Here is an 18,530-nt window from a genome sequence, read left to right on the forward strand (position 1 = left end):
ATATGGCATGGTGTTCATAAATGTAAGATAGTGTTACTAAGCCTGTTGTGTTCTACAGTTGATTTTCTTTCTTGTATTAACGTGACGATATTTTGACGCGTTCCTTCCTTTTATGGCTGCATTTCAGTAAACTATCATTAACTCCTCTGTTATTGCTTGGGAATGTTATTGTCGTGGTAAATAAAATTCTATAATTAGTAAGGCATTATATGTAGATGCTACAAATATTCTTATTGTATTTTATTAATACATTACTAATAGAAATTAATTAGTAAATAAACATTTATTTTATAAAAACAGTATTATTAGAAATTAGGTATCTCATAAAATGAATCGTTTTGAAATATATGTAGCGCTGGATCAACAATCAGCCATTGTTGAAAAAAGTTTTTTATTATTAAAAATAAAAGTTGTAGAAATTTGTTAACGTCATAAACTATAATTTATTAATATTCATATTACAATGATATCAAATAAAATAATACAATAGAATTTGTTCCTGCAATAGAAAAGCAGTTTAGAATATATTGAGGTAGCCTGGGAAAGCCGGGAGTGCAGACTGGTGAGAAAACGGACAACCGGAATACGGAGAGAACATTGAACCTACGGGAGTGGAGGGGGCACACGTGCGGCTGTTCTGCCGCAGTAGTTCGATAACTTTGGATGGACTCGGAGCTGCTCATTGCGGCCATCGAAAGGAGGCCATGCATCTGGGACGTTTTCCACGAGGACTACCAGGACAGGAACAGGACCAAAAGTGCATGGGTTCAAGTCTGCAAGGAGTTTTATCCGGAATACGATGTACTCTCCGAAGGCGACAGGAACGCTCTCTGTGAGTATACGTCTCTGCCCCCCATCCTCTTTGGTGGCTTCCGGCTCCCTTCATCCCAATGCCTTATTGTTCAATGAATTAAATTTTCTTTTTAAAAAGAAATTCAAAAACAATTTAGCTCTTTCAAACTACAGTTAGTGTTATTCAGTTATTAATTTCGTACTACCTTCTGGCAATACGGGGATTACAACAAATAGTTCGGTCATAAAAGTAGGTAACTGACAAAATTTTCAATGTTACAATATTTGTTAATTACAGTGTTTTACCTGCAATTCATATTCACTTATCATAACTGAATATTCACATTATTATTTAAAGAAAACAAATTTCCTTTAAGATTTTTTTAAACATTTATGAAATCAGCGTTAAAAACCCTCATTCCATAAACTTTAAATCATAAACAAATTCAGTTACAATCTTTTACGACCGAATGCCTCATATTGTGTTGTTCTTTAATAATTCTAATTTTTTAATGGACTTTTCTTCCTCCTTTTAATGGTTTAGTTTATTTTAATAAAAACCTGCAATGTAGTAACGAAAAATAATCATAAAATTAAATAGTAGATTATTTTGTTTCTGGATCACTCATATTGGTACCAAATATTTTACGTGCTAATTGCAAAACGGTTATATTTAGAATTGTTTTATTTTTGTGTAAATTTCATGCAAAACAAATAATTATTATTTTTTATGTTAGAAAGCTCACCTCAGTATATATATATATATATATTTTTTTTAAAAAGATAAGATTTGATAGTTGACTCGTTTCACGCTATTAAAAATGATAATATTGTTATAGTGGCCAGTCTTCTGATAGGATAACATATGGGAAGGTTAGACTGCTTATTTTTTTTTTTTTTAACGAATATAAATCAGTGGGAATTTGTATATGAGCTCTCTGTATAATAACATATAATTTAATCATTTTTTCACTATTGTTATTATACATACTAATGTATTCTTTCGTAATAATATAATAAATTTGTTACAGCTGCCTGTTAAATTTTAATTAAAGTCACACTTAAGTATTAATAACATCTATTTTTTAATCAATATATAAATTTACAGTTTTTTTTTTTCGTTTATAAGTAAAGAAAATACGGAATATTATCTTAAGTTTGACAATTTATGAATACAAAAGTATTAACACTGTTGTTATGTGGCTTTTATTCTTTTTTGAAAAAAGAATAAATTATTTTATAAAAATAGATGCTACGTACATATACGAATAACCTTGTTAACTATTATCATTGGCTGTGTTAATAACTTTTTTTTTGTTCTTTACATATACCATTAAATAGTAATAAATATTATAATAATTATTAGTTTATAAATGTTAAAAATAAAGACTTTAATTTTTTTAAACTGAGCTTGTTGTTTCTGCTAATATTGAACCTTAACTACAATCATGTCATATTCTTGTCCCTCAATTACTGCTTAGCTCTATATATCATAACTTTTTTTTAGATATCACTGCCAATTGTACAATTAACAAAATATGTCAAATACAAAATAAATAAAACAATTATTTGTCATATGTCCCCCTTAAAGCAAAGCAGGTATATATTTTCTTTTTTATGTCACTGATGAATTATAATAAAAACGTTTACTATGTAGCTTTTCAAACTTTTTAGTTGTCTTAGAGATATTAAAACAAAAATCAAGTTAAAAGAGAAACTAACTTTATGAGTCATATAATTGAAGACACTTCCTTCAACTTAATGTCATAGGTAGTTAATGTGTCAAAAATAACGTAAATTTATTTTTTTGCTTTACTTTTATATGGTTTTGATATCAAGTATAAAAATATATACATATATATTTTAATATTTCATAAGTTACTACATATTTATTTCGCTGTATATACCCATTTTCTTTCTCACAGGAGTTATACATTTTCAAAGAAATCAAACCCAGCTAGTTTTATGATACCCATCCCAATTGAGATTTTCAAATTCTTATTTTGACTTTAGTACATATAATTGAACGTGTTTTCAAAAACTGGACGGTGCCAAGTGGGTGACAAAGGGTCGGGTTATAAGTTTTCGGTGCATGGATCAAAACCTGCTTCCAAAACTGTAAACGGAACATACAGGACCCTGCGTTTTAAGGCCCGAAAATTTACAGTTTTCGAGATAGCGCACAATAAAGTGCCGTCCGCTGCACGGTTCTATCTAAATTCTAGAGACTCCCACCTACGTGCTTCGGGCGCCACCGGACACTTATCATATGCCTTTGTTTAGGTTTCTAGCAATGATGGAGGAGTGGTTTATACTAACCTTTCGTAGTATATCACTTACTAATTCAAAATATTAAAAAAGCCCCACACCAATAAAATATTTAAGTTTTTCGTCTCTCTTTGAAAAATTAGGATTTGACATTAGTTTCGTTTCACACTATTGTAGATGATATAATTATTGTGCTTAGTCGGCACAGTATAACATATGAGGAGGTTAGATGGGTTGTTTATTATTTTCATGAGTGTGAATCTTTGTGCTATATAATGTGGCGCAAACTGTCCGCCTGCATTTTGTTGACCCCTATTTCGATCATTTGTGGATATAGGGAAACATGAGGTACTGAGGAATCACTATATTATATTTTGAACCCGTTGAACTTTTTTTTTAACTTCCGTTTTTGTTGACCCTGCTCAAAACTGAGCATCCTATGTTTAACAGCAGCTGCGCAATCCATATTTCCATTTAACCCAGAAGTGATGTAAATTTCTTACTTTAAATGGATTATGATGTAAAACTGTATGAAAAAGATAGTGATAAAAATTTTATCATCAATAGTTGCCATTTAATTTTTTTTATTGAATTTATCATATTCAGAAGTAAGGATATCGTGCATTAAAATTTTACACATGTGTTTCGTTTCTTGTTTACATACTCTCCCATTATAATTATGTATTTAGGGGAATACTGCGTTCTTTTTTTTTACCCTCTTAATTCATTTCAACAAATACATACATATATCCTGGCAAATACATTTTTATCCTTTTATTTCCTGAAGGCATTTTAAGGAGTTAAAAATGGTCCGCTGTGGGAACTTAGGCGTATAGCACCATTTTGTTTATAACGGAGTGGGGAGGGACTTATCAGCTGGCTATTTAGTTATCAACTCAGTTAGATGCAGACTGTAGAGCCCGAACTCCTTCCCTCGGCGAGCACGCAAGGGTAAAGCATCAATCAAGCAGCGCCTTGCCATCAGCCTGGTCTTGGTGGAGAAGCGATCTCATGAAGGACGGAGTTTTGATAGCTCTGCAGTTGCTTTTATTCAGGTGGCGCAGCAGAGGTTCACTATAGAACAGGAGGTTTGGTGATAGCCTTATAAATTCGCAGGTTCAGTCAAAAGAAAGTCTGCGGCGAATTGATCAGTTGGCACAGCCTAAAAATCTTCTAGCGGGCCAGCTTGAGCCTTTCCTCGGACATGAGTGGAAAAGGTGAGGTGCCTGTCTAGTGTGATTTCCAGGTAGAGGATAAATATGGAGATTCACTGGCTTACCTCGTCGACCGTAAAGTTGGTGTGTAGAGGCTTCTTTTCTTTCTGAAACGACATCACGATGGTGACAGTCTTGGCTGGGTTCACCCTGATCCCGATAAGCTTGAGCTCTGCGGTGATGGTAGTTGCGGTGTTTTCTGCCAGGGAGAGAGCCTTTTTAGCATTCACGCTGGGATAGATGCCGATATTGTCCGCGTAGGCTCTTACCACTTGAGATCACTGGCGCCAAACATTATTGGTCCCGTACCCGTACCGAACCCTGAGGTACTCCGCAAGTGGACTGGAGTCGAAAAGCTCTCGCCGACGAAAGATAATCCGCTGAGGTATTCTTTTCAACAGATAGTGTTACTATCACTTTTTTTTTATTGTTCAGTATGTTTGATCAAATTTTAGGTCTATTAGAACTGTTTAATTTTTCCTGATATATTTTCCAAGATACAGTTTTTCAAAAAACAATATTTTTTACAAGTAACAATTACAAGGAGCAACATTTATTCTATAAATATATTTTGGAAATTATCATAAAAACTGCTACTCTTAGAAAAATAATTATTATTAACTACTTTATGGTGCATTTGCAAACTGAGCCTTAGTAAAACTTTGAGTTTATTATTTTCCAAGGTACTATTTTTCGAACAAATATTTTTTCTAAACAGGTATATTATTAATGAATTATCATATTATATCGGTGACATATTATTATTATAAGGTACTTTTATTTCTTCAGAGCAGCCTATAAATATTTCTACACTATTTTTTGGCTAGAGACCATTCTCTGAAAATGTATCTTAAGTATAGTTCAATATCTCAGAAACTATTCGACTTGTAAATATCTATTAGATTAGCTAAATTTCAAGCTTGTTAAATAAACTATAAACTAGTTTATAACGGTTATCTCCTTGAGAGTATTAGTTTCCATGATATTTACCAAAATATAATTATTTTTCGTTATTTGTAAAAAAAAAAAAAAAAGTACCGAAATAATTATTGGACGTAAATATTTCTAAGAGCAATCAAATTTAAGATAGGACCAAATGCTCCACAAAGTAGTTTATTAAAAATATTTTCATATGATTTTCATCATTTAGCTCATAGATATTCGCGAAAATTATGATTTCTTGTAAATAAAGATGTTAATTTTAGAAACAAGTATCTTGTGAATTATTGGACATAACTCTATTGGAGCTAAAATTGAAGTTCTTTAAAAGGACCATAGAGTAATTTATGACGATATTCCAGCTGGATGTACTCGTATACTTACTTTTAGTAATACAGAGAAATGTTAAGCTGCTTTTACAAGACTAATGGTCGAACACGTATTTTCTTTCTATTGTGGTGTCTAATATAACGATTAAGTTAAAAATATCCTGAAGTATTTTCCTTAAGTCTCTTTAAGTTTTAGTATACGGAAAATGGAGAATAAGAGAGTTATCTATGAAAGGAAATATTTATTAGCATATATATAATATATTTATATATATTTTCGGCATCTAATCTCAATGCCTGCTTACTAAATTGGATTCCCTGTGCGCTAAACAATTGCCAAAAAAATTTGTTTTTTATAGATTGCAGATCTTAGGCATTCAAACGTTATATACTTCAAAATGATTATTCTTTGTTTGCCAAAATTTGTTTTTAATCTGGAAAAATGAATCAGGTTTTTTTCTCCTTTTTAGTAGGAAAAAGTTTCATGAACGTTTAGATTAATATTATACACTCAAGAGTAAAACCTTAAAACCAAACTTAACCAAGAGACCTTAAAAATTCATTTCCTTTGAAACTCAGGTATGAAATTCTTTAAAATTGCAATCAAGGTCCACGGAGCCAGCCAAAAATATATATAGGAAAATAAAATTGAAATTTAATCTGTAAAAGTTAAATTTAATATTAAAAATATTATTCTGTATTTCTTCATTTGATATTTTCTGTATTCAAAATACTTTTGTTAAAAAATACAAGTATTTGAAATACTTTTCTTATTAGTTAGATCTTTCTTAACAATTAAAATTTTTTTTTCAAAGCTCTGATTGTATTTTATATGTGAAATTGTTTTATAAAAAAGTATTTTGAATCGCTCTTTTTTACCTAACTCCAACTTTTGCTGATAAGTAAGGTATTTCAATTTAGTTAAATATTAAAATCATTGCACTCCGACATAAAAATATTTTATCTGTCTGTTAGTCACAGTGCTATCTACTAGACTGTGTAACTAAAATTGTGAGTGGGAGAAGAGACTACATCCCATAAATCAGATCGGAACTGCAATATCTAACATAATGACCCTCCAACACTTATGAGATATGAAACAAACGACCCCATTTCTGATCCCAATGTGGGGCTGGCCTAGCACTTATACTGACAACAAGAGCCTAGTACTCCCTTCTAAATGAAACAGCAATTAGGTGCACGGATCATCAATTGAAGGATGAAATGTGCTAGCATCAGTGGCTAGAGTCAATTGCTATTTCAGCTGTTTTACTCTTGAGTCCTGTTGGTTACAAAAACAGAAAAAAAAATCATAATTCAGTTTGAATACTAATGAGGATTACAGGTGTATATTATTATAATCTATGACTCAAATTATTTTTTTATCACTTTGTAAAAAATTTTGGTGGCCATGCGTTTCACAGAATTAATTATATTCTGTTGCAAAAATAATAGGTGTTCGATTCTAACCTTGGATATCATAATAAAAAAAGATATATCACTACATTAATTAAAATCACAGATTGTTTATTTACCACCCACTACGAATTGAAATTAATCCTGCCTGGTTTCAAAAAGTTCACATCACCAATACTTCCTCTTTCAATAAATAAATTTTATTTATTATCTTTATTTTATAAAGATCAAAGTAAAAGAAAAAAAAACTGAGTATTGTCATAAACATGAAAACACTTTGGTGGGACAGAAAAACCGTTTTGGGAAAAAAAATGTATTCATGTATTTTTCGTCACAATCCATTACCTTCTACGACTTGAGACATTATATATAAATAATTCTAAAATCTTTAACTTTACAACGGTATATCATACGTTTTTATTACTACACTCGGAAAAGTCGGTTTCTGTCTCGTAACATACTTTTATATGTTCATTATGTAATTTTTATCAAATTTATTCTTTACAATTATTGTCAGAAAATTATATTAAATTAAATAATCAAAGGCACTTTAAAGGAAGTCATTTTAAAAATTTACCACAAACTGTTTGAATTAAGTTAAGATCTTACTGATTCATTTTACTTATTTATATATATTTATTTATATTCCATCAAATCGCTATCACTGTTCTCTAGAAAACGGTAAAAGTAAAAAAGGCACTTCAGGTAAATCGATTTTAGTGAAAATGTTGCTTTAATATCCCAGGTATGTACCTACCTTAAATACTTAATTCCAGTTTCGTGCAACTTTCCGTTGTGTTAGGCTGTTCACATTCACGTGCAGACCTTTTTGGGAGACTTAGTTGTTTAGAACCATGGTATTTCCTTTGAAAACTCGAATCCGGTTTTATTTACGATCACAACAATGCTCCTAGTATATAATTCATACGCAGGTAAGTAACCATCCCGTTACTGCAAACACCTATGTCGTCCAAAATGCATGAAAGGATATATGAATAAATAAATATAGATAAATGAAAGTAAAAATTGTTTTAATTTTTTGTTCGAATCTTAGAATCTACTAAGATCATTTAACAACTAAATGAAACTCTGATGATCTTTCTTGATCAATATCTTTTCATACAGTCTCTTCTGGTAAGTGATACCAATACTAATTATCAGTTACTATAATTTATTAACTAAAGAATAATAACAAAGAGGCCTGTTTATAATCAAAGGAAAAGAAGATGGTCAAGGGATCTTATAATTTAAAGCAGCGATTAAGGGACCATCATTGGCTGGTTCTTTCCCAAGATTATCATATTTTATGAAACATTTGTCATATTTACGTATTGCATTTTATTTTTTTGTAATCAGTTGTAAATTTCAATACATAAATAAATAAAAAATCAATAATATCAAAAGTATCAAATTATTCAATGAGATCCAGTAGATGTAACAAAACAATTGATTAAAAAAGACTATTTAATTATTATACTAAATGTTTTGAATCTATCCGTATGGAGGGGTGTACCGAGTTTTTGAGTATGTTAAATGCTGATGAGTTCCAAGGATTCTGAATCTGAACTCAAGAATGAGGGCTTCAGTGCAGGAGCAATAAGAACTGCAACGGGGTGTGGTTGGTGTATTAAGGACTTGAACTGCTTAGCATATATCGACTGTTTTTAGTGGCGTCCTTGTTAGTATTGCGTGTATTTTAACATATATGTTTATATATACTCGACTTGGATCATTATTGATTTATCAGCTTGGAGTAAGTTCATTGCTTCATTGTGCACTAAAATAACTATTTTAAAATGAAAAATATGTTGAAAACTCTTTATTTAGATTTAAGATAGTTTTTTATACCCGCTGTCTCATCCACGTTAAATACATGTCGCATGACGAGTCTATGATCACTCGCTTAAAAAGAAAAAAATCAGCATATACGATATTTTTAATTAACAGTATTCTCTGTGCGGTATAATTTATACTGGTTCTCAGAAATTTCATCAAGATGAAGCAACATACAACATAGAGAAGAAAGAATTCTCTTCTTCATTTTACTTTAACATGTTTCAACGTTTGTAGCCGCACTTTATTCTTTGTCTCTGAAAATGATCTTAAATCGAAAAGGGATTTTTAAAAATTTCTTACAATTTTTCACTTTGGTTAACGTTAATGGTTACAACTCTGTTCATTTGTCGTGATGATTCAAAGTCTAAATCTTTCCTCTATACAATTTATCTAGCACAAAAAAAGTGGTAGCTCCGGAAATTAGTGCGTTCCAAAAAAGAAAAATTATTATTATAATAAAGAAAAAAATATTTAGCTTTATATGTTATAATAAATAGATAAAATGTGAATGGTACAGCGATTTTAAAAATAAACATGGGTCCAGTGCATTGTATTTTCGCTAATACTAACCCAAATTAAATGATTTTTTTTTGTCTAGTAGATAATGTAATGTGCTATAAATAATTATGTAAAAACAAAATCAGATATTTGAAAAAAATAAATATTTTTAAGTACATATTTTTTTAATCACTTATAATAAGTTTTTTTTGTATTTTCAACCTAGCTTTGACGTTCACTTATTGGTATACTTTTCAAGTAAAAAAAAAAAAAAATAGAGGAGTGACATCCCCTATAATCTTTAATACCTCAAGAACATTATAGATTTCAATGATTTACTTATCTTTGTGTCCAGTTTAGGTATGGGGGAAGTTGGAAGGGTAAAAAAACCTTGAATTTATCGGTTTTTTGTTTACATTTCGAAAACTAAGTTGTTAATAGAAAAAATATCTTTTACACATTAAAGTACATTATGTAAATTATTTACCAATGAGATTATATACTTTTTTTTAACAATGTAATTTTTGGGGTTTGGGAAGGATTATAAAATATTAGTGCATTCAAAATAAACATCGACAGTTAACATAAAAAAATTAAACAGTGACCTGTTTCATATTGCTAAGTAACATCACTAAATTGAGTTCGAAACTGTTCCACGGGTTTGTGCATCGAGTTAGGGATAAAGGGCGGCAGATGTGGAAATAGTGGTATTGTAGTTATTTGCTTATATTATAGAAATGGTTGGGTTTGATAAAATGTTTTCTTCATAAAATTAAAATATTACCGTTAAAATGTTCATTTTAGCATTATGGCTCGTGTAGCAATTAAAATGTAGTGCTCAAACTAGCAGAAAGAACTATTTCATGTATATTTATTATATACCAACTATGTTATTTACTACAACTATATATTTACGACATACCAACGTTTCGCCCAAAGTTGCAGTGCTTCATCGGGGCTGAGTCGTTTTGGATAGGCAATAAACTACGTAAGTGTCTCATAAATAGGTTTTATGCTGTATTGAGTACGTTTCTTGACCATCTTTGTTTGATTAATTACAAATTGAATAACTAATATTCTTTAAATTAAAAAAAATCAGCCATTGGCTTTGTCCTGACTACAATAACTAAGCAAGATTCTAACCATATATTACTTTTCCGTTCAATTCCTGTATTATTGCGATGTTATAAATGCTGAATAAATCCTTCCTTAATTAAGTCTTTTAACATAAAAATACATTGGTATATTTTTTAATTGGACAGGTTGTTTCCGAAATTGGGTCCCTCGAACTAACAAACTCTTTAGCTTTATAAATCCGTATGGATAAAGTAGATTAAAGAATTGGACAGAAATGAAAATCGGAATATTTTCCGAATATTAATATTAATCCTCGGATTAAACATATATATATACTGCGGTGGGGATAAAAATAATAATACAGCGTTGGAGAGTTATTCGCATGGACCTGCTACATTTCCCATCATTTAATTTTTAATTTGAAAATTGAATTATGAAGAATTTCAAGGTATAAAGTTTACTCAGGCAACGCTCCATTCATTCAGTTTACGTGAATATGTACTGACAAGCAACTAATTTACTTAAATAACAAAGACAATTGATTATTTATAAAAAAATATCATTATTATTATTGCAATATTAAATAAAATGAGAAGAAACAATGTTGCTTAATACAAAATAGAAATACACCAAATGTTTCTCCGAGGTAGAAGGAGCGATATGAATAATTTAGAAAGGAAAATAACACCATATATTAAAGTTTCATAACTTTATCTATTAAAATACTCAAATAAACGGCACGAGCTCATTTAAAATGAAACTTCTAGCATTTCAAAAGATGTTATGAGCCCATCTCCCTACCGCCACAATTATTTTCTGTCCGTTGATTAAATATTTCATTTCAGTGTAACATGTTTCATGAATGTTACTGTAGTTTCTTATGAATAAAGTTCCATTGCAGCAAACCATTTGTAGCAGATAAACTCCTAATTAACTAATATAATCACCTACATGATTGAATTAATTTTGAGAAACTCTAAAGAATACAGTACTATATTTTAAAGGGAAAATTGGCTGGCACAGTTCACGTTTCTGATTGTTAAATATTATTGATTGTTGTAGTACAATATTTCCCCAAATTTCAACAACTTCGCTTCAACACAACCCCGCCTATTTTATGAATAGAATATTAAGTGAAAATAATTTAAATAGTTTTATGATTTGATAGATATATAACATTTAAGTATGTACAATATCTTGAAGTTGATAATTAAAACTTAAAACCAAATCACCGTCATCAGTTCCAATAAATAATTATATTTTACTATTCTATATTCTTAAGGAGAAAGAGGGGCCCGACATTCCACACTTTGGGAAATATTGTTGATATGAACATATCAGCTGCCCCGAAGTATTTCCAGACGAGGGGCTTCATCTCCTTACGCCATTACGTCAACTGGAGGTGCTCCTATCTAACGAAAAATATTGGAACGAAAGTTTGCCGTGCCTCATTTTTATTTTAACTTACCAATACTTGAAATATATTGTAAGGAAAAATTATTGCGATGGGGTAAAATCATTAATTTGAGTTTTCTAGGAGAATACACATTTCAAGATCGAAACTAAAATTATAGTTTAAAGGCTAGTATATGCCTGGGATACGACAGAAGCTTTTTCCACAAAAACGACTGACCATTAGTGCCACTTTATAAAATCTATTTTTCAAATGTATTTAGATTTTCTCCAAAACCTAAATTTTCATTAAACCCGCCGCCATGTCAATGTACAATTAATTGGTCTTTAATATCAATTAACTCTTATTCCCATTGAAATAGTTTTACAGAGACCAAATCTTAAATAAGAACAAATTTTTAAATAATCTTTTTTTCTAACCCTTCTATTAATTTTATTATCTCAAACAAAAACCAATAAATAATATAAAAATAGGAATATGTATTATGTATACCGCTCAAGTTTACCTTTTGCTATCTTATTAATTTTGTTCATTTGAAAAAATAAATAAAATTAAATAAAAATCACAATATCTTCAATAGGAGCCTACGAATGTAAAAATGCTGGAGAACGTTTGTAGGTTGGTTAGTAAATGTTGAATAATGTGCGCACCGCACTGGATTTTTACAATATAAAAAAGAGCGATTTTGTTTAACTGTACCACGGTCAAAAATTAGTGTGTAAAATGCCAGAATATAGCATGATATACTTTTTTTTTTCGTACCTTCCACTGAAATGAGGAATACTTAGTTACAATGATGTCAGTTGAAGTGTGCTCCCTTCTTCTACCCATGGGTATTTTAAGGGCTTTGTCGAGTGTACACTGTGTGTGCAGAATCGATGGCGCCGTATGCGCGTTGAAACTATGATGAGCAGGGAGTTTAGTTTTGCTGGTTGTGATAGTATTAGGTCTAGACTGCAGAGCCCAAACCTCGTCCCATGGTAAGAATATTTACAAGGGGACATCTCCTTGCCATCTCCCAGGTGGTGATGGAGAGGAGATTTCCCGGAACAGCGGGTTGGTGCAGGCCTTCAACCCATCAAAAAATTTTATGTGTCTCCGGCCAATGTACTTCGGCACAGAGGGCAACCAGAGCTCATCGTGAATGACAGTGCTTCTGGCCCTCTGTAACGCTGGTCCTTTTACTATCTTCCGAAGGACAGAGTACATGATATACACACTGCAATACTCCGTTAATAATAGAACTATGAGTTTGTATTTTTGGGAATGAATTCTGATTAGCGTAACGTGAAAATAAACAGTGTTATAGTTCATTGCTTACTAAACTTTCAACATCAATGTACCACTTGATTATTTTCGTAACTCTGAGAGAAAGAGAGAAATATTAAAATATTTTTCTCTATACTATGTACCATTCTACATTACAAGACAATATAAAAAAAATAATATAATCGAAATATAGTCCTACATACTTACAACACATTTTTTTTCTTAATGAACTTATTCAAAGTTGATACTTTCAGTAAGCACACATAAAGAAAAATAAGAAATAATAAGAAAATGTTGTAAATAAATTAAAATTTAGAAACAAATTAATAGGTTAAAAAATAGTAAATTAGTCAATAAAATACAAATAAATAAATTAAAAGGAGATAGAAAATAATTTAAAACAAATAAATAAGATTAAAATAAGTTGGAGATAAATAAACAAATAAGTACTCAACTAATTGCAATGCTATTGCATTATTCATGCTAATTGCTAGCCGACATGCTCTCCATGTCGGCTAGCTTTAATGGACATTGTTTAGAAGCGTAGGCATTTATAATGTATTGGACTACTTTTTTTCTCCTGTTTTAGTAACTCAGCTACCTGGTACAGGTATTGCTTCTGCCAACGGCTTCTTTCTGCCTTGGTGGATTTCTGCGGATTCGATACCATTCCTTCTTTCCAGCACACTTGTCGGCCATATCTGTTTTATTCTTTTTCCTCATTTTGAAAATTTTAATGGAAGGGTTATGTGTGCAAGGATATTCGGCTTTAATATATTTGAGAAATCGCACACTGCTTTGTCCAATTCTACAGAGTTGAATTTTTCTTTCTTCCTGATATCGTGGAAGATGGCCGACCATTTAGCTATTTCTCGTTCGACACCTTTTGTCTCAACATGTATATTTTTAATTATTCTTTAGTAGACCTTTTGATTAGTTTTTATTAGCTTCCATGGGATGCATTTTCGGTGTATGGATTCGGAGACCCCTATCACCTCTGAAAGACATTCCTAAGATTGGACAAACTTTGTCATTACTCTCTGGAGGATTCTTTTGTTTGTCCTGTTCTTTATCTTTCTTGTCTGTGAGAATCTGAGAATTTTTAGTTGGTTTCCCCAAAAACTCTCCATCCTGATCCTGCAATTCCACCTTGACGAAAATGTTTTCTCCGGCAGCCACAGACGGCAGACACATAGGTCACAACTGCTTCCTGAAAGGACCCTATCTCAGAATCCCTCATTTCTGTCCTACTTCTATTCTGTTCCAATTTAGAGGATTCATATCTTTTTCTTGGATCATATCTAATAACATTGGGAGGCACATAGATTTATTAATCAGTATTTTATTGAGAGATACCGGTAGATCAACATATGTAACAATTAAGTATAAAGTGAAATGTATCTATTACAAAGGGAAAAAACATAAATATGGATAAACAAACGGGAACCTTGAAAAAAATTTACCATAAGATTAAATAAATAAAACAATGAATACAATTGATGTTGAGCCCTACGATGACAGACGTCAGTGATACGGTTAGATAAGGTGATGACCGCCAACCAGCTAGGACATCTGTTCCCTAGTCCTGATAAGAAGCCAGATCCTGGTAATGTACCGCTTCCTTTACTTCTACTAATTGCTAGATTCTAGGACGATCTGCATGAAACTTCGATGATCAGTTTCCCGCCCTTTTATCAACAATTTCAGCTTAAAGCGATGAGAAAAATCTCATATTGGAGACTGACGTGGACCTCTTGTATAAACTTGTATATCAGGTACTCAAAGAGGTAATACTCAAAGGCGTATAGTAAAATTACTTTTTCTGAATATTTAGGAAAATGTGAGATACTTCATTTTTTTCCTATTGTGTTCAATTATCATTCTACAAAAAAAAAAAAAATAATAATCATTTCATTAGTATATTACAATTATGAAATAAGATTTCGTCTACAGATCAAATCATGACCAGAATCCAGACCTTTTTCATATCAACTATACCAGATCAACTACTTTGCCATATTTTGTGGTTATTAGCTATAACACAGGGCATGTTTTGCGCATTAATTTATATGTTAAGTATCTGTTATGAGTTTTTTGTATTTTGTTGTTAAGTCAGTATAAGTTAGATAAATTAAACTTTATCTACTTTCCTTGAATTACTATAAATGTCTTATTTTTTTGTTACGGTACTTGTTAATTGTAATGTAATAGTATGCTGCATTTCTTTAATATTTTAGCGTGAAGGAAGCTTGGATTCTGATCCAGGAGTATATAAGGATATAGTTAGAACCAACAATTTCGGTCATTTAGGTACGAAGGTTGGGGGTTTGCCGAGGGGTTATGGGGGTTAAACTTGGCCTAATTGGGCTGTTGCAGTAGTTACTGCGTCTACCGCTAACTATAGGTTTTGCTGGTCTGCAGCTGCCATTCTGTCAAATTAAGGAGGAATGTCTATTCTTGATTTTCTAATTTTTTTTTTTTCTTCTTGCTTTCTCGTTTTTTTCCCAACTTTCTAGCATTGGGTGTTTTCTAGGTCAAGAGAACGATTAACCTTCTTTATAATTAAATTTAAAAAAAAAATATTAAGTTTTTAAGAATAAAAATTTTCGTATCCAAAATCCTTCGTAAAATCGTAAATGATCCCTACTTTGTTACTAATAAAATCATCCACAAAGACCTTAATGTTCCATTACAAACTCCCTAACCACTCAAATCCATTAGTTTCTAATCTTGCTTCCTCTTTTATTCCAGACAATCCTCCAATGCGTCTGAAAAGAAGATGACCTCGAGGCCTTATATTGTAAAAATGTTTTTAGAGTGCTACCATTGGGTAGTTTCTCTACATGCTTGTACCATACCATTATGATTTCATCAAATTTACTTGATCTACTTATGTACAGTTGTAAATATCAATAAATAAATTTAAAAAAAAAAATATTAAAAATTTAGGCAGCTGTTAAGTGAGTGGTAGTTCGTAGCTGCTTTTTTGTTTGTAACCTTGGTTAATTTTAATGAGAATTTTCAAAAATAAGGTTTCTGGTATCAGGAATGCAAAACAAGTTCTTTTCAAAATATTAATTAAAACTATTCGAAAATATTAAAGAATAATTAATTGTGATTTTACTCAATGACGCGATTTTTGCGAAAGCGCTAGGATTTAAGTAACCGTAGTCCTACGTAGCCCCATACATAATGATTTGTTTTCATGATACCCTTATTATATGTGTTAATATAACTTTCAGATGCCTTTAAGAAGTGAGACTTTGTTTTCCTATAAAGGGGGGGAGTAACCTACTAAATTAGATAATACCCCCTCCCAAAAAAAAATATTATCATGTTGAATTGAAAGTGAAAAAACATCAACGTCATTCTTAACGATAAACAGATTACGACGAAAATTCGGAATGAATATAAACATAAAAGAACCGAACAAAAGGGAAAACAACAATGGAGGATTATCCTTCCAATATCAACTGTTTCATTGATTTCCCTTTCAGCATACTGGGATGTCGATATTTTTATAAAGTATAAATGTAGCAAATATTAATAAATAATAAAAATTCACTAACATAAACCTGACTATTTTCTCCTGATTAACTTAATGGGATATTTTTATAAAGTCAGTGAATAAACTGCTTAAAATTTCTCAAGGTATGGTCACTGGAAGTCGAGATCCTTAATAGGTTAAGAGTGTTCTATTCGATGCTTAATTAGCTTTTAAATTTATTCCATTTTTTTTAATTATTAATAATAAAAACTATGTTTTCGAACTTTGAAAATTAATAAAAACCCAGTAAAATCTTCCAATAATCTTAAATATTTTATTTTTTGTTTTAAAAAATCACTAACGTGTTTTAAAAAAACACGTTAGTGATATAACTTTCAATAAATGGATATATTAATCATTCTTTTTTCATTATTTGATAAAAATATTACTTTTCATCACTGAAAATATAATATAAAATATTATAACATCTGATTAGACAAAATTGAGCAATGAAACCATGCCAAACTAAAGTTAATTGACCAATAATGGTATTTACTGTATTTGATTTTTTTTTTTTTTTTTTAGAATATCTGTCCTATAAGAAACATTACTTTATTTCACTGAGTTAGATTTGTTTAATAATGTTCTCTGCATTTTTCCAAGTAATTCTTCAATAAAAATGAGGAATGGAATAATCAAAATATTTAAGAAGAATACAAAGTTAGACAACTAAATTCTGTAAAAAATATTTAAATTGACTACGTTGATGAATAATGATATCCATTCTTCTGGGGATGGATATCAGTATCTTGGGACGTCCATGACCTTAAACTGACCTGGAAACTATCTTAGTTGCATGTAGCGTATCCATTTATTCACGCTTGGAAAAGATCTATTTTCAGCAGTAATGTACTATATATGGTAATCAAAATTTACATAAACTGCCATGTTAGACTTTTATTTTCTAAATAGCTTTCATTTTTATTTATGGACTTCCATCACTGAAAATAGTCTTTTATTCTTCAATTATCCTGGTTTGGGTTATAAAAATATTTGGCGATTATTTACTACATGCTTTTAAAATGTAATGTCACGAGTTTTTTCGATTATTTATTTCTGTTATTGATATTTTTTGGTATATTTATAATAAAGCAAATTCATTTTTTTTAAATGTGTCTCAATATTGTCTTAAATATAACTGAATATAATTTCTCTCAGTTAAACACTGATATAACGTATGATTTGTTGCAGTGACCAGCATCCAAAAGAAATGGAGGAATTTCAGAGACTGCTTCGTAAAGGACCTGAAAGCTACCAAAAGGACAGCTAGCGGAAGCCAGAAGCCAGTGAAGCGACGGAAATACATCTTCTTCGACCGCCTCACATTTCTCACTAAAACTGTGCAAATGAGGAAAAGTACTTCGCAAACTGCTGATACAATCCACGAGCTGCATTACCAACCGTCCGATGACCTTTCCAATGAAGCCTACTACCAACAGGAAGAAGGCGACGAATATCTGGATGAGCGTGTGGAAGAGAAACTTTACCCAATATGTGACTTGAACGACAGCCCTCGACCGAGCAAGCCTTCGAGCTCAACCATGTCCTGCAGCCCGGAGAGGAAGGACCACTGGTTGTCTGAGCCTCTGCCGCACTCCTTAGCCACCGACGAGGACATGGCCTTTTTTTTCTCTTTATTACCTTCCGTAAAAAAATTCAATGAGGATACAAAGTTTGAGTTCAGGATGGAGCTCATGAAGCTAGTGAAAAGAATGAGGACGCAGCAGCAACAGGCTGATGGTATATCCGGGCCATCAACCAGCACTTGACACCATGTTTCCGAAATAGCTAAATATATATTGATGTCGCTCTAGTCTAGTTGCTCAAGAGAAGTAGTGCAGACTCTAGAATCAATGCATTTTACTCACTCACATCTTTCAATTCTGCACCTTGCAGTACTAGAGCTTCGATTTTTTTGTTTTTGTTTTTTT

At 31.2% G+C, this 18,530-nt stretch overlaps 1 protein-coding gene across 1 annotated transcript; it reads left to right on the forward strand.

The window, feature by feature from the left end:
- The first annotated feature begins 663 nt into the window (after positions 1 to 663).
- LOC106685024 (uncharacterized) lies at positions 664 to 18,528 on the forward strand. Its single transcript, XM_014427483.2, has 2 exons — positions 664 to 832; positions 17,791 to 18,528. The coding sequence occupies exons 1-2, from the start codon at positions 664 to 666 to the stop codon at positions 18,366 to 18,368; spliced, it is 747 nt and encodes a 248-aa protein (XP_014282969.1). The 3' UTR covers positions 18,369 to 18,528.
- Positions 18,529 to 18,530: the final 2 nt, after the last annotated feature.

Source organism: Halyomorpha halys, unplaced genomic scaffold (genome assembly GCF_000696795.3).
Source record: "Halyomorpha halys isolate HHAL.00 unplaced genomic scaffold, Hhal_1.1 Scaffold650.1, whole genome shotgun sequence".
Taxonomy (NCBI): Eukaryota; Metazoa; Arthropoda; class Insecta; order Hemiptera; family Pentatomidae; genus Halyomorpha; species Halyomorpha halys.